Below are 26,167 nucleotides of genomic sequence, written 5' to 3'. Positions count from 1 at the left end.
AGAATTTTAATGAAAACCAAACCATCAAATTCAGCGCATCAAAGAACCCTACTGTAGAGGTTTCAAGCTCATATCTGCAAAAATGCGGAATTTTGTAATTTTTGCCAGAAGAAAGATCACGGATACGTGTTTATTTTTTTTTTTTTTCCCGGGGGTGATAGTATCGACCCAGTGGGCCTAAACCGTCGAGAGAAGGCTCATTCTAATGGAAATGAAAGATTCTAGTGCCCTTTTTAAGTGACCAAAATAATTGGAGGGAAACTAGGCCCCCTCCCACGCCACCTTTTTCCAAAATCGTCCGATCAAAGTTTTGATATAGCTATTTTTCTTCAACATAGTTAAAAGACCCAATAACTATGTCTTTAGAGATAAAATAACCCCCTACAGTCCCTGGGGAAAGGTTTTTAAGTTATAAAATTTACTCATTGTTTTATTTGTTGTTGGGAATATGCATACAGTTTTTGGGTTTGGAGGGGAGGAATTTTAGTGCTGGGAGGATTTTACACGGGGAGAATTTTCCATGGAGAGGGAAGTTTCCAGGGGGTGAACTTTCCAGGGGAAACTTTCCACTCGGTGAATTTTGTAGAATTCCTATATCAAATGTCTTTATAAGTTTTGCTTTTTATCTACCGATTCAATTTTAGGCGTGGAGATGTTAAGGGTAGCTGCTTGGGGTAATTTTTCACCATGATTGAAATGCCCTGAGGATATTTCTGCGGGGAGGGGGATTTTCCCGTGGAGAGGGAGGTGTTATTAAAAAAAAGGATGAGAAATTAAATTAAAATTTTTTTTTCAACTGAATGTAAGGAGCAACATTAAAACTTAAAACGAACAGAAATTATTCTGTTCAAATCTCTGGCAGATCTGGTCAAATCATGGTCAAAATCTATTGGCAGGCAGTCAACAATGGGGCAACACACATTTTTTCCATGGTTTTTCCATATTCAGTTTTTTTCGTTATAATTACTCTATAGTCCCAAATTTCCAGGGGGGCTATGGCCCCCCTTGCTCCCTGCTTCCGGTGCCCATGTGTAATATAATGCGATCGATCACTTCCGTCCAATGAAAGCTCACCCCATGCTACCGTTGGTTCAAATTTGAGACAGATGGTTCAATTTTTAATACGCCCCATACATGCGCATATGCTTGACACTCCGCAAGCATACTGGTCCATAATAGCGATACTGGGGAAGGGGGGGGGGGGCTTTTTAAAAGACCGTGATGCGTGCAGGCCGTGTTTGCCACCCATATCACTCACCGATAGGATTATTCCAAATATACAGTAAAAAACAACGTCCACGATAAGATAAAAGGGGAATAGTTTAGTTGGCAGCAAATAACCGAAATATAAAAGGAATATTGGTAGCCAATTTACGGAAGAGTTCCAGGGGCATCATAGTTCCCCTTTTATATTGGATTCTGGTCTGAAATGTCTGAAAAAAACGTTATTTTTTGGCATTGGGGTCATGTCCACTCCTGGAGACATAAAGCCATGCCTACACGTAGGAGCTTTTGCTCTGATTCAGGGTCGTATCCAGGATTTTTTTTTTTGGGGGGGGGGAACAAAAGGATTTTTGAGGGGTGGAAGGGGGGTTACGCACCAAAATTTTGTTTATATTCATTTTCGTTACGTTTTTACGAGTTGGACAAACATTTCAGGGGGTTTCAAACCCCCTAAACCGCCCTAGATACGGCCTTGCTCTGACTAACAACTTTGAAAGCTGTCTCCATCGTCTTCTGTCCTACACCAGTGACAGTAGACTTCATCTGATTTATGCCCCATATATTCAAACATTCATTAGTGCAACAGCAAGCGGTACTCTTCAATTACTTATGTCACCTGCTGCTTCAAAGGTCACTGACAGAAAGGAATGTAAAAATGATGGAAGTTTCCGCCCTCGATTACCACCAAGTTTCTATCGACTATTTAGTTTTATCTTGTTCTTGCGCCGTAAGAAAAACTTTGACGTCATCCTGCTGAGAAAAATGTGTCCCATTTATTGTAACAGTTCAATGAAAGAAGATTAAATGGAACTATAGGCTTGAAAGGTATTAGTTTGTCATAATTTCAATTTTCTGTTGTGCTTTAAGATTTAGTTATCGGAAGTGTTTTGTTCTGCAGCAACCTGCTTATAGTCATAGCAGTTCAGGAGCTCTTTTACTGCATTAAGCTAAAGTAGTTGAAAAAGGATAGAAAACGAAACCTAAGGTAAGATCGTTATACATCACCAATATTCATCGCCACTCATACATCGTCTCTTCTTTTTTGTGGGCAAAATCATTTTGCATTTATGTACAATCTGCTTCAAGATACGTGTGGTGATCCAAAGAGTTTTCGTGATTGGCATAGTCCCAAAGCTACTTGGTCTTGAAAACCTCATATCTTAAATATTTACATTCCTTGTCGCAAGGTGGTTCTGCTCTCCTGAACTATTTGAAGAAAAGTAGATCCAAAGTTTTCGTTCCCCGTTCGATTTCGGAGAATCGAATTCTCGCCTTGGACCCAATGGGCTAGATTTGCACCATCTAATGTCAACTTTCAAAACAAATCATAACATTTTCTGTTCTTTCATAATGACCAGTTTGACCAATAAACAGTTTCTCAGTAATAAATACGTTGCTTTAGCTTCATTTAAGAGCGTGTATTAATTTTCTTAAATGAAAAACTCGTATATTTGAAATGTCAAAGTCCTGCGATGCAACATGCTCGATGCCGCGACAAGTTTCAGATACCATCTCTCTCGGTGCCCATGGGTTACTCAGAATTTCTGGAATAATTTATCTCAAATATGGGAAATGAGAAATCGTGTAACAATTGCAATTCGCATTGTTTAAGCTGCATTTAAAATTTTGTGCCTAACAGGGAAAGGGAGCCATTTCTCTTATACAAGAACTTGCTCCCTCGGAGTATTTTTTTTTCACTTGAAAATTTCAATTAGTCGTTCGTTAACTTAAGGACATATTCATGGCCAACTGCATTGATAAAAATCTTATTAGACTTAGCTAGTCACATGGATATACCCCCTCTCTTCATCTAAATTTTTGGACCTAGATCTATTTTTCAAGGTTTTTCTAATGCATACTGTTCCCAGTGATAAAACTGCTTTTAAGTTATACTGGTAATCATCAAAGATTAAAAAAAAAAAAAAAAAAAAAAAAAAAAAAAAAACAAGAGCGCGTTTACTCCACTTTCATGATTACAAAAACTATGGGAAATAGAAGAAATTTGCTCGGGAAAAAAATGCAAACATGGAAAAGGCTGAGTCTTGAAAAAAGATAGATTTGGGTTAGAAACTAGAGAAGTGAGAACTGCTAATGGTTATAAAAACAGAATAAAAGAAATAAACAAACATGTCAGTTTGTGATACAGATTGAAGCGATTTCAATTCCAAGTTGTTGTTTTTTTTTATCAAATGATTCTTGCTTTTGTCACTACCTCACGGTCCTCGCTAATTCCAGGACAATGAATGTAAGTCGCTGCCTTGCTTATTATTATAGATTAAAATATTGGTCAAACTCTCAAATTGAAAGCTCAAATGCAACTTAGCTTCGTTTTTTTGTAACAGTTGCCACATATCCATGCAAAATGCGAATATTGTATAAGTGGCAAACCAAAGTGCAAAGATGTATTTTTCATTATTCAGAGAGATTCATTTAAAAATTATATTTTTCTAGCTTACAGTTTAGGTTATGCATATAGTGGAATCAAACATCTGCCAAGTTTGTAAACTAGAGAAATATATTGAAATTGTGGTGTTATTATTATTATTATTTATTGGATAACCCGTCATACAAAAAAGGAAAAGACGGAGCAATAAGGAAAAAAAAAGCAATACACATAAACTTAGGAGTTATACATGTGGTTTCTAGTGACAACCGCTAGAGCATAGATTTAAATCAACTCTTATAGCAAATTACACAAAACGAGAAAGAAAAACTCAATTATACACTGCTCTGTAGGTACGCGACATGTTTCTTTTTTTTAGGTTCCTAAATACTGAACAAACATAAACAATATGAACATCATTGCATCAAGCCGCAATTGGTAAACAAATAACCCAAATAATCATCAGTGAATTAAAAAAGATATACAGTAGATAATCATATCAACTAGTGTAAATATGACAAGAAACGGTAAAAAGAATTAAACGACACTTTCGCCCACTGGTCTTGAACTCAGATCACTCTCAACAAATGATTCATTTACTCCGACATACATAAATAACAGAAACAAGGAAATTATTCAATCACGGATTCATTTACAACTTTACTTAAAGCAATATGCTTAAAAGAACCAATGATTAATAAACAATTAAATTATTAGTAATATACGCAATATATTATCAAAGAAAAATTGACACCAAAATTGACAATAACCAGCGTCACTTAAATTCGACTCGTACGAAAAGAGAATAATCAATCCGTTTAAAAACTGCCACAATTACACTAAGCGCGAAAACAAACACTTAAAAAACACACACACACAACAAATACATCTTAACTACTGGGCCAGTACTGACGACCAGGGATGGTTCAACTTCATTAAACGGGAATAATAAGCACGAATTTGCTTTTCCACAGCTATAATGGGGTTAGCAATGCTGAACTTTCTAATTAGATACGAATTGCGTGTCCAAGAGGGAAAACGTAAAAGATATTTTGCGAACCGGAAGAAAACTGAACGAATTTTTGACTTGTCAGAATTTGTGAACATTTTCCAAAACTGTGATATGTACAGATAATGTGGTAGAGCTACAGAGTTAAAAAGTTTCGAGAGAAGATGGCGGTTGAACCGTAACTTATTAGTTACAAAAGAAGCATATGATAACCAAACTTTACGCTCAATGTGAGAAATTATTAGTTGTCGCGGGTGAATTACTGACAAACCAATGGGAAGACCGAGGTAGGTGATATGACCTACAGGCTTAATTCTACTATTTCCAAGATGAACATCCCTAGGCAACACGTGCTTCCAGTTGAAGAATACTATTTTCGACTTTTCAGGATTGAACTGAAGACCAAGTGCTCCATACTCAGATTCTAGCATTGGAGATATCTTACTTATGCGCTTGATAGTACGGCTGAAATTCGGAATGTTGTCTGCATAAAATACGAGAAATAAATCAAGACCGGTAAAGATAAATGCTGTGGGAACAGATGACTGTGCATCAAGAACTCCATTACTGAAGAGTGAAGGGGAAGAAATATCACCTTGACGGGTACCTTTTTTGACATTGACGAAAATATTAGGGGTTGGTGCGTAGACTTGAGAGCCGTCTAACTTTAGCTAATTGGTGAAGTATTAGGCAAACTTTAAGACGATAATACATGTCTCGAAGGGCTCTGATATATGAGGGGCTCACTCTACGTTTTACTGCATGGAGTAGCAAAGCGGCGCGAATGAGAGAGTCGAACGCTTTACGAACATCATGCCCAGCCAATACGAGAGTTTCACCTGATGCATCAGCATTGATCAATGCGTTCGCGACAACCGACAAAGCATGGACACAACCGAGACGTGGCTGGAATCCAAATTGGTAAGGTGGAACATAGCATTTCGCGTTCAGATGGTCAATGAACAGAAGTTCAAAAAGCTTACAGAAGGTAGTAGCCATTGTTATAGGGCGGAAGGACGAGCACTGGGTTGCGAGTTTACCTTTCTTTGGAATTGGAGTGAGATCTCCGATTGAGTAGCGGCTTTTTCTGCGCATTGCAGAGCATGGCAAATTTGTGCAAGATAGATATCTAGCAACACCCGTACTTAATTTGCATCAACTTGCAGATTTTCCATGAGCAGCTGGAACGGAACATGAATTTTATGTAGGACAGAATTAGTACCTGCAGCAAAAAAATCATCTTGGATGTTTTCCCAATCCCTGTAAAATTGGGCATGGAGTTGATATGGTTGTGCGGTGGGAGTAGACTGAGCAGAGGGACAATAAATAAATGCAGATATTGGATGGTGGTCTGATAGTAGGAAATCAGTAACGACGTGAACAGGTAACACTTGGAGATTTATAGAAGAAACTGCATGGTCAAGGTTCGACACGTGACTTGAATAGTGTGTGTAAGTATAATCAAGATCTTTCGGCAATATCCTAAGCCAACCGTCAAAAATACCAGACAAAATAGAAGTACGCAATAACGAGGCGTCAGTTAAATTACAGTTAAAATCTCCTATAATAATTCAACACTTACCTAACAGGTGAATCTTTGAGAGGCAAGACCCTAGTTTCTTACACCCAGAAGTAAACAAAAATTCCGATCGGTCATTGCGGTAATCTTTCGGGAGACAGACGTTTACAACAACATACTCTTTTACACGGAGAGCAAGAAAAAAATTACATGAATGAAAAATACCGAGTGGCACGAGGTCCTAACAAGCGACGCAATACAACCCGAGGGGGGGGCACTGGAAGCGGATCGTTTAGCGGGCACCGAATAGCTAGTAAAATTATTGTCAATTTTCAGAAGGCATTATTGTCAATTTATGCAAGACTATGACTCGTCAAAAAATGCTCTTGCAAGCACAATACGTCACAATTTGAAAGTAAACCTTTTATCACAGGAATTTTGACTAAAAGTCCACCATTAATATTCCACGAAAGTACAACTTGCGTAGTAGTAGAAACATCCATGTAATACCATGGGCTTTGCTAGTTGACTGTTGTTATTAGGACACTTTACACTGTAGCAATTATGGCCGGTAATTTTACATTCAAGACAGAACATTTTTTCCGAACACGGAGAGGGACTGTTTGAGGTGTGATCGCATGATCCACAGCGATAGCAGAGGGCCCGATTAGAGCACTGCGAGGCCAGATGCCCAGTCTTATGACACGAGAAACAACGCTTTGGAAGATATACAAATGCTTGTGCAGAAAGCTTTTCGTAGCCAACTTTCAAGAACTGATCCAGGTTTTGTTTTGACTCAAAATAGACTTTGAACACTCGGGACTTCCCGTACTGTGAAACTTTCACGCAAAGATAATTTCTTAAACCACATTGTCCTGACATAACATAAAGAAAGAAAAACGAGCAAAAATGGGGTTTTTAAAGGCCAAATGAAAATACGTTTGTCCTCTCGAAATATTCGCTTTGTTGTGTTTTTTCAGTATTTTCATTTGGCCTTCAAAAACCCCAACTTTCATGCAATTTTGTTCAAGAGATTTTACTTGATTCTCATGGTATTTGATCGGTAAGCCTTTCAGGATCCATTTAAACAGTGGGGATTTTACACTCACTGAGATACCTAAGGTACTGTTTTTAGCATTCTCGGCTATTTTGTTCGCTGCACTCTTTGACTTAACAGCAAGTTTCCATTCCCAAGTCGATTTTTTAAGTTAAGTTATTTCACCTGAGGCCTCAGGGCAAAGTTTATCGATGAAGTCCTTACGAGCATTAGGTGAGGTCAGGTTTGCAGGACAGTTTTTTAGCACAACGGCAAACGTAGGAGCTGGGGCAGGGTTAATTGTTACGTTGGTATAAATTCTAGCTGACCAAACAGGGCCTGAATGCATCGCATTCTCCAAAAAGCCATCAATTTTCCGAGAGAGTTCATTAGCTTTTGAGACTAAAGTAGCCGAGACTGCCTCCCCGATTGTTGGGGGTTCAGAAGGCGAAAATATAACAAAAGTGGTAACAGGCAAATCATCCTTTGCCGCCTGATTTGACTGTTTACAAATAATACATTATCTTCATCCTTCGCATGTTTCACACTTCGGCTTTGAATATTCAGCTCCTTATACAAAAACTCTTTAGCACTGATGATAGTACCATGATAAAAAAAAACTCACAGCTTTTCCAATAATCTGATCAATTTTCGCACCATCAAGCATAGATCTTGTGACAAAGTTCAGTAACGGATTTAAAATAATCTTCATATTTTGATCGGTCATTGCGCAATCTAATTATCATAGCCAGGGACAGTCAAGTATTCCAGTCAAAATATATATGTAGTAGGTCAAATAATATAATCTAAATTCAAGATGAACTATTTTCAAGTCCAAATTCGATTATGAAATTAATTCAATAAAAACCATAGGGAATCATAAATGTCTTACTGCATTAACAGTTTTACTGTATGAATGAGATTATATCCAAAAAGAGGTGTTTGCAGTATAAACTTTAAATGTAGACTGCATTCAATATATTGCATTCCAACTGTTTTTACGTTCATTATTTCCGTTGAACAAAACGAAAATTTTTCATACAAGGATGAAAGCTGTTTCCTATCCCCCCCCCCTCCACAAGACGATCAAAACTGAATGGGAAGTTAAAATTTTTGTAATGTCCGTGACAACTATGATACGTATCTTCCGAGAATTTTCTTTTTAATTTATAATCAAGACAAACTGTCAGCTTTCCCTTCCCCCTCCAGAGAGTTTTATGTCTGTGCTCTTGTACTCAGACATATCCGATACTTTAGCCATATATTTAGTGTTGGGTGATGTTAGATATCGATATATCGGACCAAATATCGATATCGAATATTGAAACCAAAATATCGATATTTTCTGGTATCTACCGGTGAACGTCCAGCAGAAAAGATCCAACATAGAAAATTGTTTCGCAAATGGCCGAGAGAAGAAAAATAATATTCAATCCACTAACTCGTACGTACGGGTGAACGGATCTTATACAGGAGGGAAAAAATTTCGGAATTGTGTTTGTCTCAACCCCACAAAACGATTCCCCTTTCCTGATATTGAGTTCGAGATAGTCGAATATTGAGATATTGAGATAGCCAAAATTTGAGTTCGATTAAATGACGTTAACCCGTGCCGCTGGTCGCTCAAAGTTTAAAAAAAAAATCAATAGTTTTGGCCAAAAGACTGACATATCGAGCCATAACTCCAGAACAGTAAATAATAACAACCCGCTTAATATCTCAAAAGAAAGCCAATATTGTTCTTCAAAATTCATATTCTATACATAAAAGTTGTTATTTTAAGTCAAACGGAGTTACAACAGTATTTGTCCCAAGACACATGACCTGGTACCACTAGGAGTGCACTTTGTGTATTTTGTTATTGATAAATTTTGCTTTTTTTGGTATATTTTTTAGTTTAAAGCAGAAATATAATAAAGAAAAAGTAATACTGATAAGTCTAATGACATTTTTTATTTTAGAATATAAAAGTCAGGTATATAATACACACAAAACCGACCCGAAAATGATACAGACGCAGTGCAATCACGAGTTGATAATTTTACATTGTAATATAATCTATTCTAGAGCTTTTGTTAAAGCAGTTTTTGAAACGTCAGGATTTAACACTCGGCATTTGCTTACAACTTGGAGGAAGTATTGCTTTCGGCCTCCATTTTTTTGTCAGAAGATTGTTAAAGTCGCTTATTAATTTAACACCACGCTCAGCCATACCATTAACTACTTTTAATTTTTTGACAATTTTCAATCCTCCTTAGAAGCCATTATTTTGAGACCAGGTGTTTGGATGTTGTCTTAGAAAATCTGTTTTTATATTAAATCGGTCAAAGAATGTAAACATTTTTTTTGGTTAGTAAATTTACCAACCCTCCATCAACTACCTGTTCTAATTTTTCTTTCCTGACTTTTGGGTTTACAACCCTAGTGTGCTCTGATGGTTCATCGGTGCTACTGACCAGTTTATTAGCCATTAACAACTTTTTGTCGTCTGTAATGGTTGGATCAAAAAAAGATAATCCTACCAACTCTGCATTCAAATACCACAAATGGTTAAAAAATCTTGTCAGGGCTATTCCTGCAATGTCGTTGTCATATTCTTTATAGTCTAGCAGACTATGCAAAATATCTAAATCTTGCTTTGGTGCAACATGAGCTTTTGGAGCATTGAACCAAGCTTTACAGTCAATTTTAACTAGAGAAAAAGATATAGCACGCGCAGAACATTCTTCTTCTTCTTCTTCAGACATCTTAAATTGACAGCAAAAAATAAACATTTTAAAGCAGCAAATAGCCATCCACCTAGCGTGGTGAATGGCTCTCGGAGCTCTAACACAAAATTGTCGTATAAACATCCAATAAATACTAGAGCCAACTGCAATAGCTCCTTATAGTCCTCCCTGGGGTGGCTCTCACTTAATTTTGTTTCGAATTCAGCAGCAACAATTGGCAATTACTTCTAGAGTTAGCAGCCTTTTACAAGAATGTCACTAATACCTGTATCGTATTTTCCTTTGTCTATCTTGGGCCACGCAATGAGGAATCTCTTAAAATGTCTGGATGAGGCCCAGTAGTTGATCCTATTTTTGTGTTGAATACGCCTCTTAACAGAATTTCCAAGATATGATGACGGCAATCTAGGCACAACAACTCTCTTCCGAACATTTGCTCCAATATGATGCTTGCTCCTTTGATTCTTCCCGTGTTGGATACTGTAGTGTCGAAGCACATCGCCTTGACGTTGTTGGAAAGACCCCATTCATGTAGGCATTCAAATGCGGCTATGGCTTGCTCCTCTCCAGAGCTGCTTGCTGTTACAGAAACTCCCTGCAACTGTTGCTTTTCGCCATATGAAATTGCAATAGCTATTCGCTCATATTATTCAAGTTTAAAACATCCGGTAAAAGTTTACCGTCCCAATGGACCACCAGGGGCTCTTTTTCAGGAATATTTACTTTACAAATTTTTTTTTAGTATATTGTTCTCTGAACATTTGCCTTCTATGGTGTAATGAAGTTTTCGAGACTTTGTACTCAAGAGGGTTAAGATATAGTGCTTCAAGAGTAGTAGGACAATTTCATGTTTAAAATGTCTTAAACATCCCTTTCAAATTAAACTTTCGTCCTCTTGCTTTCAGATGGTCCTAGGTCTTCAACAGCTTCTTCAGAGACGTTCATTTCCTCCAAGATCCCAATTTTGCTGCGTAGGTGTAGAGTTTCGATTTCTCCGGGGGGGGGGCAACCCTTGCACCGAAAACAAAGCAGTATAAAAGCTGTGTTTGCCTTAGGGGAGATGTGAGTCAGATGGGACGTGTATTTTGACATGTTGTTTCATCTCGTAAGTCTCTTAAATTCACAACAGAGTTTTGGATTAGAAGCGTGGAAGTTTTTTTTTTATCGGAGATGAGGTAAAAAAAAAAAATTGTTTGTGTCTGAGCAAAAATCCGAAGTACAACATCGAGACTCCTCGAGCAAGAATAAAAGCAAAAGTTTGAAATTTTAACACTGTATCAAAGGCTTCTTTGGCCTTCTTCTGATAATAGCTAGATGCTTTTAGCATAAGATCAACTTTACTATATGAATAGAATCTCGCCGTTAATTTGCGAAATATTTCTGTTTAGACTGAACCTGTCCCAAGGTGCCGAAATTTCCCCTCGACTTCAAGCCGTGAATAATTGGTAAATCACCAATGTTACGGGTCGATCAAATACAAAGAGTTCCTTCATTTCAAAGTTCTAACACATGCTACATCTATTGGGATAGTGAAAACGTAATCATTCGAACTTGAGTTCGCTTGATGAACTCGTCTGTGAGTTTGTTGAAGTCTACGCTTTCTAGGACTTCCCTGTGCGTTGACAAAAACAGCTAAATGATTCAGTCTTTCCTGGGTCATGGTTGACTGAAGATATGTTTTTAGTCTTTGGAGGCCTGAAAACGATCTTTCCAAAGTGCAGTTTGAAACTGGCATACACGACACTATCCTAATTAACTTCATCATCTGGTGAGCAGCTTTGGCAAGTGAATCATTTTCTTTCAGAAAACTGACAACAGCATCAAATTTCTGGATCTCCTTTTTGTTCGCTTGAGCTTGATCAAGGAGTATGTATCGGTACAGCTGCAGCTGGGGATAGTCCTCAAAATGGTCTTTATAGAAATTTGCACGTACGAAACGTCAGATACACCTATGACGAACTCTTCTACTTTAGAGAGATGTTGAGTTGTTTGGCTTGGTTTAAATCTTGTAGTCAAGCCCATCAGTACGCAATTGATAGCTTCATAGAAAACTTGGCGATGAGTAACTTCAGGCTTAGGCGGATGGTAATGAGCACCGCTTCCATCAAAATGAATGGGAACTTTGCGCTTTTTCGGGAGCTTTGGCTCATTGAGAACCAGAATGTTTGCACATGAGACAGCTGCCTCCCATAGCAGTTTAAAGCAATGTTCGTTCCTCATACCTTCCAAGACCTTACGGAGGCAATCAATTATTTCCTCTGCCTCTCTGAAGTAAAGCTGCGCTCTTTGAAGTGCAGTATTGGAGTCTTCTATTGCAGTAAAGATAATGCGAAGAATTTCTAGCTTGAAGAATGTATCAAAGTTTGTAAAGGTCTCAAGAAATCCATCAGCTTCGGCTTTCTTTATATGGTTTTCTGGGTGATTGCTGAAGTCCTCAAGCCAGTGGATTATTTTGGAGTAATTGCTAGCGATTGCCGTGGAGGGCTTTCTTAAGATCCGCCTAGTTTGACAGAATGGTCGGAGTGCCACCCCTTCATCCAGCTTTACGCTGTTGAAACTTGACGACCGTTACGGGGAACCTAACAAAAGCGATAAATCTCTGGACCATATTCATAACATTCCTCATATTCATGTTAGTTTCCACCGCATCCTGAGCAACCAGGTTCAGACTGTGAGCACGGCAATGTACATATAAGGCTCTTCTCTCCTGGGCCTTCACCAGAGACTGTAGACTTTTTTCATTCCCAAACATGTTAGCAGCGCCGTCGTAGCATTGTCCACGACAATTTTGTAACGAAAGACCGAAACTACAAAGGACATCCATCAAGTACTTAAATAGTGCTTCACTCTTTGTGTTTTCAGTTAAATAAAATCCAAAAAACGTTTCGCTTATGTATAGGTTGTCATCAAGAGTTCTAAGACAAATGGAAATCTGTTCTTTACAGGAAACATCAGCAGTTTCATCAAGCATCACTCCAAAATATTTGTACTTTTTCACTTGATCTATGTGGAGTCTAAGCGTAGCATGGCACATACACTCTAATATTTCATTTTGAATGTCAGGTGACAGCCACTTGTACTTTTCTGGTCTTACAAGCCACTTTTCTAAAACTGGAATATCATTTGTCCTGTCCAAGAAGGTGTCGGAAGTCCAAACACTCTTCTTGCTTATCTCTTATAGGTATTCCTTGTGAGGCAAGGTACTTCAAAGACTAGAATATGAGCTTCAGAGCTTTGCGAGAGTCATGCGATTCTTGCTTTTATTATGCACTTATTTGTTGACTCACGTCATTACCGCGGTGCAAAGAGTCTGTGGTTGCGATAGCTGCTTTGTGAAATGCCGAAGCTTTGTGCGACTTAAAGCGATCGAGTGCCTTTTTCGAGTTGCTGAACCCTTTCGTTATGAATGTGTCAAAGGAGTCTATCGCGAGAAGTCTTTGGAAGGGACATTTTCATATTCACTGCTTCTGTGCAGACTGTACACACAGCACCGTTCTTAGTCGTGTCGAGTCGTAACCAATGGTGCTTTTCAGGCCAGCTAGCTTGAAATGTTCTGCCCTTCGTAGTACTATTACTACCGACATCCCTGACACTGACTGTATGAGCTACACTAGACACATTGCTACTACTAGGGCTACCTTGGTCATTTGTTTTCTAATTTACATCACTAGCTCGAACATTACCACTAAAACTACAAGTGCTCGGTTGTTCGTTTATCTGTCCTGTTTCGGTACCAACATGTGAGTTCCCATATGTAAACTCGGTTCTGTCTTTCGATTTCTTAGCGGAAAAATAGTGTTCTAAACTTTTCTTTGTTAAAGTTTTCGCCTCTGTTTCTTTCACTCACAGTCCATTCAAGTTCAAAAGGATCACTGAGCACTGACGGTTTTGCCAGCGGATCCTACCCTTCATTTTCACTTTCGTTCACTTTCCAGGAAAAGGGGACTCATGCTAAATAAAGATTAAATTTGAAGTCTAATTATGGTAGTAAGTGTAAAAATCGACAGGTTTTTTTCTGCTCGCCAGGAAGGAAAAGAAACTGAATTGCATGATCAGTCAAAAGAATCAGTCTTAGGACTGAGAAGTTAACTGTGAAGTTTGCTTGTGCTAGTAATCTGAGCGTTCCAGGGCAGAATTCAAAATTTCTTGTGGGGGGGGGCTTGGCCCCCCTGTACTCTACTCCTATGATTTTCTGGTAGATGCTGTCTGCCAGGTTCAATCTTTATGCTGTGTTTTCTTTTCCTTTTTGCCTGCCAAACAGAACTTTCTTTGGTAAACCAGTCAGGTAATCCCCATAGAATAAAAGATTGAATTTTGACAAACGACTCATCATGTTTGAAACACTGAGTTTTAAAATACTTTTTAATAAAAAAAAATGTTCATTACGAGACTGATTATGCAAAAACCCGTAAAATTCTTAGAATACCCCAAACTGGCTCCTAAAGGTACCAGGTCGCGTTATTGGGACTAAAGACTGTTGTAACTCTATTTGCCTTAAAATGACAACAATTATGTATAGAATATAAAGTTTCAAGAACAACATTGGCTTTCTTTTGATATATTAAGCGTGTTTTTATTATTTACCATTCTGGAGTTATGGCTCTATGCGTAAACTTTTGGCCAAAAATTTGGATTTTTTTCAAACTTTGAGCGACGAGCGGCACGGGTTAACGTTACTTAATCGAGCTCAAACTTCGGCCATCTCAATATCTGGAAAGAGGAATCGTTTTGTGGGGTTGAGACAAACAAAATTCAGACATCGATTTTTTGCGGTCACCCTAAACTGATACACAGCATGTACAGCTGTATACATAAGTTGACATAGCTTGTTCTCAAACAACGTTCAGTGAGGGTGAACTCTCAAATATTGCTGAGAACCTCCGAAAGGCTTGGCTAGATAAAATATCTTCTAAGCTTATAGGCCTTGCTCAGATCACATTTGTCACGATTACCACATACCTCCATCTGCTTTTCTAGAAATTCTATATTACCCCTGAGGATCATCTCCAATTTGAGAGTAAAATAGCAAGAGACATGGATTGGGCCTTGCTAGAATCTGTATCAACAGATGCAAGTGCCGAATCAAGTCCCTGTAATTAACCCATAATAGAATCAAGCCATTTTTGGTGGCATGACGGAGTTTCAGCAGTCAATGCAAGGCAAGCTTCGCCAGCAGCTGCATCTACCACGGCTTTCCAGATTTTCAGTAGGGAGTCTTTAGTTCCAAGAAAACGGACCCATTCAAGTCGTGAAAGTCTTATGATATGGGTCTCAGAAATGTCAATACGAACTTGTCACAAAATTAATGTCCATGCCCGCCATCAATGTTCTTTCTGAAAGTGGATTCCAAGCCTGATCAGTTAATCAAATAGTCCGTGGTAACAAACTGTAAGTAAAGAGCAACTCGGTCCAGTAGCAACCGAAACTTTTCAACATGGAATTTTGATAACAATAGATACATCAAATGAATCGGCTTTTTATACCAACTCCAGATATATAAAATTAATCAAGTTTCTTGTACCCATCAAAAGCTACGAGCCTGATAAAATGTGTATGGAATTTTTATTAAGACAGGGTGGGAACGCCACTAAAAAGTCAAAGTATATTAATAAAAATCACACCATTAGATTCGGCATATCAGAAAATCATACTGTAAGGGTTTCTAGCTTTCATCTGCATAAATGTGAAATTTTGTAATTTTTGCCAGAAGAGAGATCAGGGATGCGTGTTATTAGTTCTGTTTTTTTTTTGTTTTTTTTTTTGCAAGGGTGATCCTAACGAACCAATGGCCATATAAGATCGGGAAAGGGCTTGCTTGAACGGAAATAGCAGTTTAGACCCCCACTTTGTGAAAAAACGATCGGAGGACAACTAGATTCCCCCTCCCTCCCACGCTCCCTTTTCCCAAAGTCAGCCGATCAAAAATGTGAGATAACCATTTTGATCAGCATACTTTAAAGGTCAAGTAATCATGCCTTTGGGGATGACAAGACCCAGCGAGTCCCTGGGGACAGGGTTGTAAGTTATGAAATTTGTCCTGTGTTTACTTTTAGTATTTATTATTGGGAAGTAAAAATGCATTTTTTCGGGAGAGTGATTTTTCCATGGGAAAAATTTTCTGCAGGGGGGGGGTATTTTCCAACGTGAGAATTTACCGTGGGGATGGAAGTTTCCAGGGATGAACTTTCAAAGGGAAACTATACGGGGGGGAATTTATCAGAATTCTTACGAAATTCATTTATTTTACCTACTTTCTTTTGCCAATTCAGCATTTGAAGATATTCCTGGGAAATAGCCCATGTAAAAATTTCAAAGGAGTTGAAGTTATCAGGTAGATATTGCCGTGGTGGGGGGGGTGATTTTCTACAGTAGAGATTCTTCATGGGGGAACTTCACGCGGGAGAAACCTTCCGTTGAGACATTGGGAGGGTAGAATTTCCAGGAAATATTTCCGCGAAGAGAGAATTTCCGGAATGATTTGAAAAACGATTAGAAATTAAAGGGATAAGAAGTATTTTTTTTTTCTCAAACGAAAATAGGCTAAAATAATTTTCCTGGCGGAATTATCCGTAAGAAGTTTTTTTATGGGGAAATTTTAGCACGGATAGAATTGTCTGGGGGAAGGAGGATCTTACACGGGAGAGTCGGGATATTTTTGAAATACAAAAAGAAACTTTGGCGCGAAGAGCGAGGTATTGAGGAGGGGTTTTCCCCTTATATACGGGAAAATTTGAGCTCTTGTAAGTTTTAATGTTGCTCCTTGCTTTCATTTGATTTGTTGTTTTTTTTTAATCACTGAAAGGCTGAAACAATTCTCAGGGGAAAATATTGACATATTGCTGATTTGAATAGCCAAAAATATCCTGTAGCTTATTTTCCTTTACTCTGAGCCCGAGTAATTCCAAATCAGGGTTTTTGTAATGTTCATTCATGTAATGGAAGTCTTTATTTTATTCAAAATTTGGAAAAAAGGGTGCAAAATACTCTTAAGTTGCAAATTTTGTTCTTGAATTTTGCCAAACCCTAAAGTTAATCTGAGCAAAAAACTTTTCAGAAATATCGCCCAACACTACATATATTATTATCAGTGTGGATAATTGGGGCTATAGCTTCTTGTACTCATATTACCAATTGATTCAACCTGTTCTTTTTAGTATGGTAATATTACTACGTCTAAAAGTAAAAAATATGCTACATACCTACTGCTAGTCTCAAGAATGCCCAGATACGGGGATGGGGCTTTATCCCCCGTCCTCTCCTAAAACTGCGAATTATGTAATATTCGAAAAAAATTAACACTTTATTTTCAAAGGCGTACTTTCATAGCCCCCCCCCCCTTAGAACAGTTTTGTTGGGCACCCTTGGCTAGTTGGTTAGCTTTTCAGGGCTGTTTTTGGTGTAAGAATATCCACGATGGCACCGATCGATTTATTTCATCATATAATTTTTGTATTACTTATTTTTTAGCTTTAATAGTTATTATTTTTTTTTTTTAATTGACAGCTAATGCCGACTGATCCCAATCATGGGAGTGTCCCTACGAGGGCTGTAGGAAAGGCAAAGTTATTTCGAGCTCGAAGTTTTTCCAAGCCAACCATGGAGAGCCTTTCAGAAGAGCCTAAGCACAGCACCACGGAAAAAACAAACTTTGTTGGAGTTAAAAACCATCTTCCTTTATTCTACGAGAAAAACAACTATAAGGATAGTGAAGAACTAGAAAAGGTGCGCTACATAGATATCTGATTTATTATAATTTTTTTTTCTTTCTTGTCTTCATCAGCAAGAACTAATCAGGCATATGAACGTAAACACGGGCACTTCGGCTATAGACAGTCGAATGAATGCAGTGATGGAGACTCGTAAAGCGGGTAATTGTTATCTAAATTGATCGAAGAGCGTGGTTTCTCATTGAATTTACAATATTTAAGCTGTTTTTTGGGGTTTAGGGGGAGAAAAAGATACCTAGGTTAGGTTAGGTTACGTATTTAATATATGCAATGCTTTACGACGGTTGATATCACAATTCTATTTTTTAGAGTTTCGAATACTATTGAACTGTGTCGCTCCTTACTTAAAGTACGTACCCCGAACTGTTTGATATTTTATAATCAAATTTCGTGTTTTTTTTATTTTAATAGCCCATCAATTATGCCTCACACACAAAGCCTATCTCGTAAGCCCCAACAAAATTAAAGACATCCAGCAATTTCTACTTCCTGAAACGTGCTAAAATAGTTGGCTGCTTTACACCACCCCAGTGGCAAGCACTCCTATTGAGTGTCTTATTGAACTGATGAAAATCGGACAAGCTTTATGTGATTCAAAATTGATGAGGATACACATTTTCCGGTGTAATTGTAAGACATAAAGCTGAACTGACTGATCATCAAGGCCGTATTCAGGGGAGGGGTTGGGGGATTTTAACCCCCGCCCCCGAAGTGTTTGCCCGAAGCGTAAAAACGTAATAAAATCCACAAAACACGCTTTTGATGCGTTTTTAAAGTTTTTTTTTAAACCCCCTGAAAATTCCTCCTTCTCCGCTGAACAAAATCCTGGATATGGCCCTGCTGACCATACCGCACATCAGAAGAAAAAGAAGCAAAAAAAAACTCTTGCATTGGACAGGAACAACCTAACTGTTAATTTACCTTATATGTTTGGGTTTTTCATCTACATTTTGTTTTTTATCTTGAAGTATTTTTAAGTTTTTCACTGTTTTTCTTAGTTCTACAGCTTTTTGATTATATTTTTAACTTTAGATCAAACTTATTATTAATTTACTGCCTATTTGGTCTTGTTGATTACAAAGGCAAAATTTTAAGTGATGTTTCTTCTATAATTTTCATCGGCCTACAGTCCCGTTTCTTTTCAGCCACACCTTCCTTTACCTAACTAATTAATTTGCGGTAAACGAGTAAAATGTTATGTGGCGAAAAATTTGGCGCTACCTGAAAAAATACAACAAAATGCGGCACAAAACACAGGCAATTTGACTAAAATCTCGAACCTCGATCACATATCACTGCATAATTTATGTTTAATTATTATATTGCCGGTTTTTTTCGAGAGTTTTCCTCATTGTTCATATATTTTCTTTAATTAATTTAATAAATACCTTAAAAAAATTAAGAAAAGTAAAGAGCGATATTCAAACCTGAAACAGGCAGAAATAGATTCATATAACACATCAAACTTGAAACTAACAAACATTACTATGAATAAATAAATGAAAAGTGAAACGAACAAAATTAAGAGTGAATGGTCAAGTCAAACTAAAACGAGCAAAAACCACCACAAATAAGAGTAAGGGTACCGCTCTCTCTAGCCCTTTAAGAGTTAGTCATTTGCTCTTTATTGATAACTAAGTGTATTTCGAACAGTGTTTTATTTTTTTTTTTTACACCTAAAAAACCAAACACAATTCTAATCATGTTTACAGGAATCTGTTTCTCTGGGTTCTTTTGGCTCGTGGATTCATTGACGCAAGTTTCAAACCGATAAGAGACAAAGGATGTATTTTTGAGTCCTCAACGCCCTACCCGTCAGAGAAATTAGACACTCTTAGTGCAAGGATCCCTTTAAGTCCCAAGCACGTAGGACATCCACGACCAAACTTGACCCTCCCCCCTTATTTCCTATTAAAACATAGCAGTGAATAATGGGTAATTTAAACAATTTCAAGCCCCTGCCTATTGGGCTACGAAGTTTGTGTTATACCCTAAAGTACATTTATTTGGGTACACTCAACCGAAAGACTTGTATGAAATTTTCATAGTAATCAAAGATAAAAGTTGCCCCCCCCCCCAATATTTTTACATATCTACCCTTTTTCTGATAAAACCTACCTGTGAACATTGGGCAACATGCATGATTTAGGGCCGTTTAACCCGGTTCTGCATGACCATTTCATGCCAGGGAAGCGTTTTTGTTTGAGGTTTCGACTTTTTTCAGCTAAATGACTTTCTAAAAAATTAGATCTGATATCATGGGGGGTTGCGGGGGAGGACCTAGTCCAAAGTCGCACGGGAGAGGAGTTGGTATCTCCCAATTATTTTGCCTCTTAAAAAAGGCACAATAACTTTAAGCTTTTATGTCGAATGAACCCCCTCCTAAGTTTCTAAGATCACCTTTTCTATATTAAGTGGCAGGAAAATATAATACGTGGGAGATACATCAGCTTTTACTTGGTCATCGCTATTGCGGTGGCCATGATGAAAATAATAAAAACTTGGTCCATAAAATATCTGTTTGCTTTTTATACCCAAGAGAACATTTTTCCTCTCAAACATGGGCTTTTATCGTTCGAAATTTACAGATGACAATATATCATTCTACGGAAAATGGAATTTCTGCATTTTGCAATATAACTCTATTTTCTTATCTATAAAAGACTTATTTTTTAGGAACTTGGTGCGCCAACTTCAAGTCGCAGATCTAAAAGATGGAACGGCATTTGTCAGTTTTGCCTAATAGTTGGAATTACTACGACCATTTTTGGGATAGCTTTGATATTACTCGGTAAATATTGCATTTCAAAATAAGAATAACTACATAATTTAAACGTTTTTGAATAACAACATGTACTTAGTTGTCAGAACTTTTATCTGATGAAATACATTTAAAAAAACTGTTGAGCGGACTCTAAGGTTGGTGAAGCGTGCTGAGACCTTAAGACCCTTAATCTGGTTTCAGAGAATTATCACCATTGCAAAATAAAGGCCATCACGCATGTGTGAATAGAACTGTGAGCTTTACCTCGTAGCAAAACCTTCCTGGATAATCTTATAATGTTTTTGGTAAAACCACGAATTTTCTCTAACTCTCGCCGGTTTTTCTGCACCCTGCACCCACTTTAGTGGTCAAAAGCTTCTTTATATTTAAGATCGACAAACTTAGCTTATTTGGGTAGGGTCCTGGAACAATACCCCTTGACGATTTTTTTTACCAAAGTTAAATTTTTTTTCTTATTCAGCTGTGAACTATTATGCCTGTCCAATAAGTGATAGTATTTTTGTTCCTACTAGATTCTCCAGATATGGCCCTCGAGTCGTTTGCGGCCCATTTAGGCTGACACTAACACTCACGAACTCTCCCAAAAATACTAAATTTAAATGTTCTGAATATTCTCACAATATTGGCTTAAATATAGAAGCAATCATATATTCGTTTAATCACATTAAGTGTTAACAAAATTTCGTTTTTGTTTTATTTTTTGTAACTCCAATATACGGGTAAAGTCATTATTATTTTTTCTACCACAAATATTTGGCATAAGCCCACGAGTCGTTTGCGGCCCATTTAGGCTGACACTATGGCTCACGAAGTCTCCCAAAAATACTACATTTAAATGTTCTGAATCTTCTCACAATATTGGCTTAAATATAGAAGCAATCATATATTCGTTTAATCACATTAAGTGTTAACAAAATTTCGTTTTTGTTTTATTTTTTGTAACTCCAATATACGGGTAAAGTCAATAGTATTTTTTTTTACCACAAATATTTGGCATAAACGGATTCATCATAACTGACTCTTGCCTCGCAAAGACTGTAAACTCGGGCCTTCGCACTTATGATTTGGAGCCGATTTACGAGCGAGCCATCTCGAATAAATCTTCGCTCTGCGAGTGGTGCCTCTTGCCTTGGTCCAGCCATTGGTATATTGGGTTGGCCTTTTTCAGTACTGCTTCGTAGAGGCGAAAATAAAAGATGACAGAAAAGGCAAGAATATTCGAAGCTACACTATTAACTTTAAGCTTATTAACCAGAGATTTTCTACTCGAGCCTCATTTTGACAATGAGTTTATGTGCGTTACTACACTCTGGTTTGTCCGTTAAGGTAGATAGGTCTTATATTTTCTCGGGGAGACCTTCCGACAGTTCTTTAAGAGGGACGGAGGATTTCCCTTTGCTCCTTGTATGCAGCTGCAATACAGAGTTTTACACCATTCTCCCAAATTATAGCCTGTGCAAGCCCTTCATTATACGTGGATTTCATTTATATGCTATTATTTATTTATTTTATTCAATAAAGGAGGAAGCCATAGGTTTGTCACATAAATGGGATAAAAAGTACCATCGTGTCAGACCATGTCGTTAAAATAACATAGTTCGATGCCAATTTTAGTCCTTATAGTCGCACTGTACTGTACTGTATAGCAGTACTGTTTTATGGTACAAAATTGCGGAAAACAACACTATTTTCTTTACTTAAACAGGGCAATAGAACCCACAATCTGGGTTATAGTCTCCTCTCCTGCAACTTTCTGGGACCGTTAATTCGATAAGATCACCTCTAGAGAAAAACAAAAAATAAGCCAATAGTGATCGTGAGGAAAAATCTTTTATTTAAGAAGGTGTTACAAAGTCAAATTAGGACTTTTCTGACATGATGAAGTCACTGGAAGTTATTTTTTTTTTTAAATTTAATCACTCCTTCGGAGGACGTCGGGTACCCCTTTTTGTTACATCAAACCGACAATCCTATTCAAATTACTTTTTTTATCTTGTATTATGACGAAAGTTATATATTTGAAATAAGGGTAGAAAATACAACGTGTTTGACTTTCTTATCTCCAAACTCGTAATTTTTAAATTTCCTTAAACATGCGACGCGGCTCACTCCTTCTTGTGTACACCCTTATTTGAAGTTTTACCAAAGCGATACAGAAAAAGCAAATGTTACTGTCAATTTTCAGACGGGAACTAACAGAGACATGATGATAACAATTCCAAGAGCAGCACTTGTCAGGGGCTTCTTTTGGGGGTGGCAAGGGGGGGCAGTTGCTCCCCTCCCCCCAATAATGTTGAGAGAAAAATATTATACATCCCATGCCCTTTGACTATCCAGATATGGACCCCTCTTGCCCCTCCAATAAAAATACTGGAGATTCGCCCCTGGCACTTGCTGATTAAGTCTTGATACTAAATGACAAATCATGAAATTTCGGCTGCTGTTTCTTGATACTTCCATTTACCTTCTTCTTTTTAGTCATTCCTCTTTTGTATTTGTTACTATTTGCTATGAAAACCAAATAACTGTACAGTTTCGAGCAAGCTTAAAAGAATTTTTAAGAAAGTAGTTTGCATTGAAATAAGAAAAGCCTTGGAACAGTATGAGATAGCAGCAGTATTTAATTAAAATAGTAGCTTATAATGCATCCTGCGGCTACATTCTTCAATTTGACCCTAGTCCACTTTTGAGGCGGTTAGATATGTATTATAAGTCGCTTGACTATATTGTCTCAAACACTATTATTCAAATTAAGTACTTAAGAGGTGTTTCCCTTAGATTCTAGAAATATTTAATGTGTAAACCCCAGAAAGTTTTATAAATTCCAATTAATTAGAATAATGGCGTATTTAAGTCTCTTCACCTTTACTCTGAATAGTTGAAATTGGCAAACGGTTCTAGGTGTTACTATTTACATTTTAGTTATAATCACATGGAAAAACCGTTTTGGAACGCCATTTCACAAAGAACACGTTAGGATCCCACTTTCTCATTAAAGGGCTTAAAGAATTGTTGAATAGTTAAGAGAGGAACATAGCACCCTAGATTATCACTATTTGTACTCCTACTACGACTATACACAGTGCTACGGCTCTGCAACCCCTAAAGAAAATATCCTTAACCCTACTTTCATCTTAAATCATTGTATTCATTTGCAGGATACCTGTTACCTCGGAAAACTATAGTAGTTGAAAAAGAAGCATCTATTGAAGTTCACGATAAAACAGCTATTGAATTCAACAATATTCTTGAAATTTCCATAGTTTTTGGCGTTGGATTTGGCTGTCTTGGAGGAACTCTTGCAGCCATATCTCTAACTATAATTTCCCTGCTTCCATCAGGTAACTCGAAATTCAAAATTAAAAAATTCTGAATTTCTTCTTCTTTCGGCTAATTATTGAAATAACTTTTTTCATGAAAATTATACATTTTCCTAATTTATAACATGCTGGCTAATTACTTGACCCAGCCCTTTGAAGACAATCAATTTTTAGTTTTGAATTACTTGTTAAACACATCAAGCAGCTCACATAGAATAGCTGAAATATTTTATTCAGAAGCTAAATTTCTAATACTATTTTAAGGATTCAGATTAGGGCTAAGGCAAAACTTTTCATATGGTCAAATTTCAGTTCTTATATTTTATGGAATATATCCTTTAGAAAGTTCAAGAAAGTACAACAATTATTAATATCATTCAAGTCTTCAAAGAAACAGTATACTTTATTTATTTTTCTTTCTTTATTAACCACGAAGTTAAAGACACTAACGACGCAATTTCAAATCTAGCAGAAAAACTGAGTTAATATTGCCGTTTTGTTCAAAAGACTTGTAACTCTTAGGCCCTGATTAAGCGGTAGAAAACAAGCGAAAAAAATAAAAAAAAGTCGAAAAGATGAAACCAAACAAAATGCAATAAGTGACTAAGAAGATAAAAAAGAAGCTTGGCTTTATGCCTTTCATATGGAGAGAATTTTGAGAAATTCATGCCAATGAAACAAAAACAGGGCCGGCTCTGTAAAGAACTTTCTTCTTGAAATAAATTTATTTGGAGACGATATTTGCAACGTATTTCGTCACTGGAGATTCAGTGTGGATTTCGTACGTCATTGCCAAGCAGCACCAACTAATCATAACAGAGCATCATCCCATTTACTTGAATGTAAAAGCTGGGCTAATCCAGTTTCATAAGACAAAAAAACAGAATTTTAACCAAAATTGCAAGGTATTTGCCCTTAAAAACCCCAAAATTAAAAGTCAAACCTTATAAGTAAATGTTTCTTAAAGAATCTGACAAAAAATGTCATTTAAGGAGAAAAAACACATTTATCTACTAGATAATACCTTGATTATATAGCAGTGACGACGCAGTAGCATCCTGTTTTCTGCTCCACTCACAAAAATGTCAAAATTTTGGTTGCCGGCGTCAGCCAAAAAAAAACGCAACAAAAGAAAAAACAAAGCAATTTAAGTATATTTTTAATTAATAATTTTCTAATTTGTTCTTCCATAACAGACAATCGAGCTATGCATTTGAAGAAAGGCGTATTGTATTTTAAAAGATACATAATGATTGATAGCCGAAATTAGGGTATCTGTATTCCGAGGAGGGGGGAGGGGTTCGATCAACAGTTCTTAAAGTTTTATATTACAAAAATAAATAGATTATATTACATAAACTTTTCAGGCGACCACATTTACGAAGATTCAGAGAAAACAGCCTTATTTGCAGAATATATCTCACAAGAACAGTTGGACTATGCTGGACCTAGATCACCAATAGATGAAAAAATCCCAGCAGTAGAAGAGCTAAAAGCAGTTCAACCGGATTGGGAAAAAGAAGAAGTTAAACCAAAAAATGGCGTTGTGTTTCGTTTTTAGATGATGTTCTCGCCTAAAATCAAATATATATTTGTTTATCCCAGACATTAGCATGAAACCTGAATAGAGAGATTAATATGAAAAGTTGAAAAATTGATTTTGTACATTACATAGGTTTTATAGTTTTTTGAACAATTGTCAAGGTTGCCAACTTTTTGGTCTATGAATGTGTCCCCTGAGCATCCAAAAATGTGTCATTTTTAGCTAGAATGTGTTCATCTTGAAATCTCAAAAACTAGAGGTTATCCAGTTTACCAGTTGTATAATTATCCAAAAGACGCTTTGGAAACCACTTTCAAAGCGGCCAGTTAACATCAAATATAATGAAAAACTTTTACTTACAACACCTCGGGCAAAACTTGGATACTACAAAAAACAAAAATAAATAAATACCAATAAAAACAACACTTTAGTGAAGAATGACATTTTTTCCCTGGAAATATATATTCATTTGAGAAATGATTCGTTTTATTTCATAAATTTACAAAATGTGTTCCTTTTTTGCCATTTTACATGGCAAAAAAGGAACAGTCTTTTGAAATCTCTAAAACGCATCACTTTTTCGTCCTTTTTTGTCATTGTGTCCCAGCACACAAGAATGTGACCTTTGACATAAAATGTGTCAGGTTAGCAACCCTGATAATTGTCCGAACCCTACTCAACATTAAAAACGAAGAAAAAATATTACTAGACACCTCTATCATGTCTAAAATATTACAAAGGATGTCAACCATCCTCAGGAAATGTTTATTTCCTACCCAATTGCGCCCTCATCGAAAACATAGTTTCTTTGCTATTTTTCATCAAACGGATATCCTTTCGAACTAGCAGAATTTTCACTGTAACTACCTCATACTGGAATTTCTTGCTATTT

The 26,167-nt window shown here is 37.0% G+C and overlaps 1 protein-coding gene across 2 annotated transcripts; it reads left to right on the top strand.

The window, feature by feature from the left end:
- The first annotated feature begins 1,961 nt into the window (after positions 1 to 1,961).
- LOC148948548 (uncharacterized) lies at positions 1,962 to 25,338 on the top strand. Of its 2 annotated transcripts, none has more exons than XM_089093984.1 (5): positions 1,962 to 2,049; positions 17,404 to 17,622; positions 20,304 to 20,418; positions 23,571 to 23,753; positions 25,100 to 25,338. In XM_089093984.1, the coding sequence occupies exons 2-5, from the start codon at positions 17,407 to 17,409 to the stop codon at positions 25,291 to 25,293; spliced, it is 708 nt and encodes a 235-aa protein (XP_088950110.1). In that variant the 5' UTR covers positions 1,962 to 2,049; positions 17,404 to 17,406; the 3' UTR covers positions 25,294 to 25,338. The 2 variants fall into 2 exon arrangements, with proteins under 2 accessions (XP_088950110.1, XP_088950111.1); XM_089093985.1 differs by lacking the exon at positions 1,962 to 2,049 and adding an exon at positions 2,081 to 2,209.
- Positions 25,339 to 26,167: the final 829 nt, after the last annotated feature.

This window comes from Artemia sp. Qi Xiang Cuo, chromosome 9, assembly GCF_049724085.1.
Source record: "Artemia sp. Qi Xiang Cuo chromosome 9, ASM4972408v1, whole genome shotgun sequence".
In the NCBI taxonomy this organism is placed as follows: Eukaryota; Metazoa; Arthropoda; class Branchiopoda; order Anostraca; family Artemiidae; genus Artemia; species Artemia sp. Qi Xiang Cuo.
The sequence above is the reverse complement of the archived record's forward strand: the minus strand, read 5'-3'. Positions and strand labels throughout refer to the sequence as shown.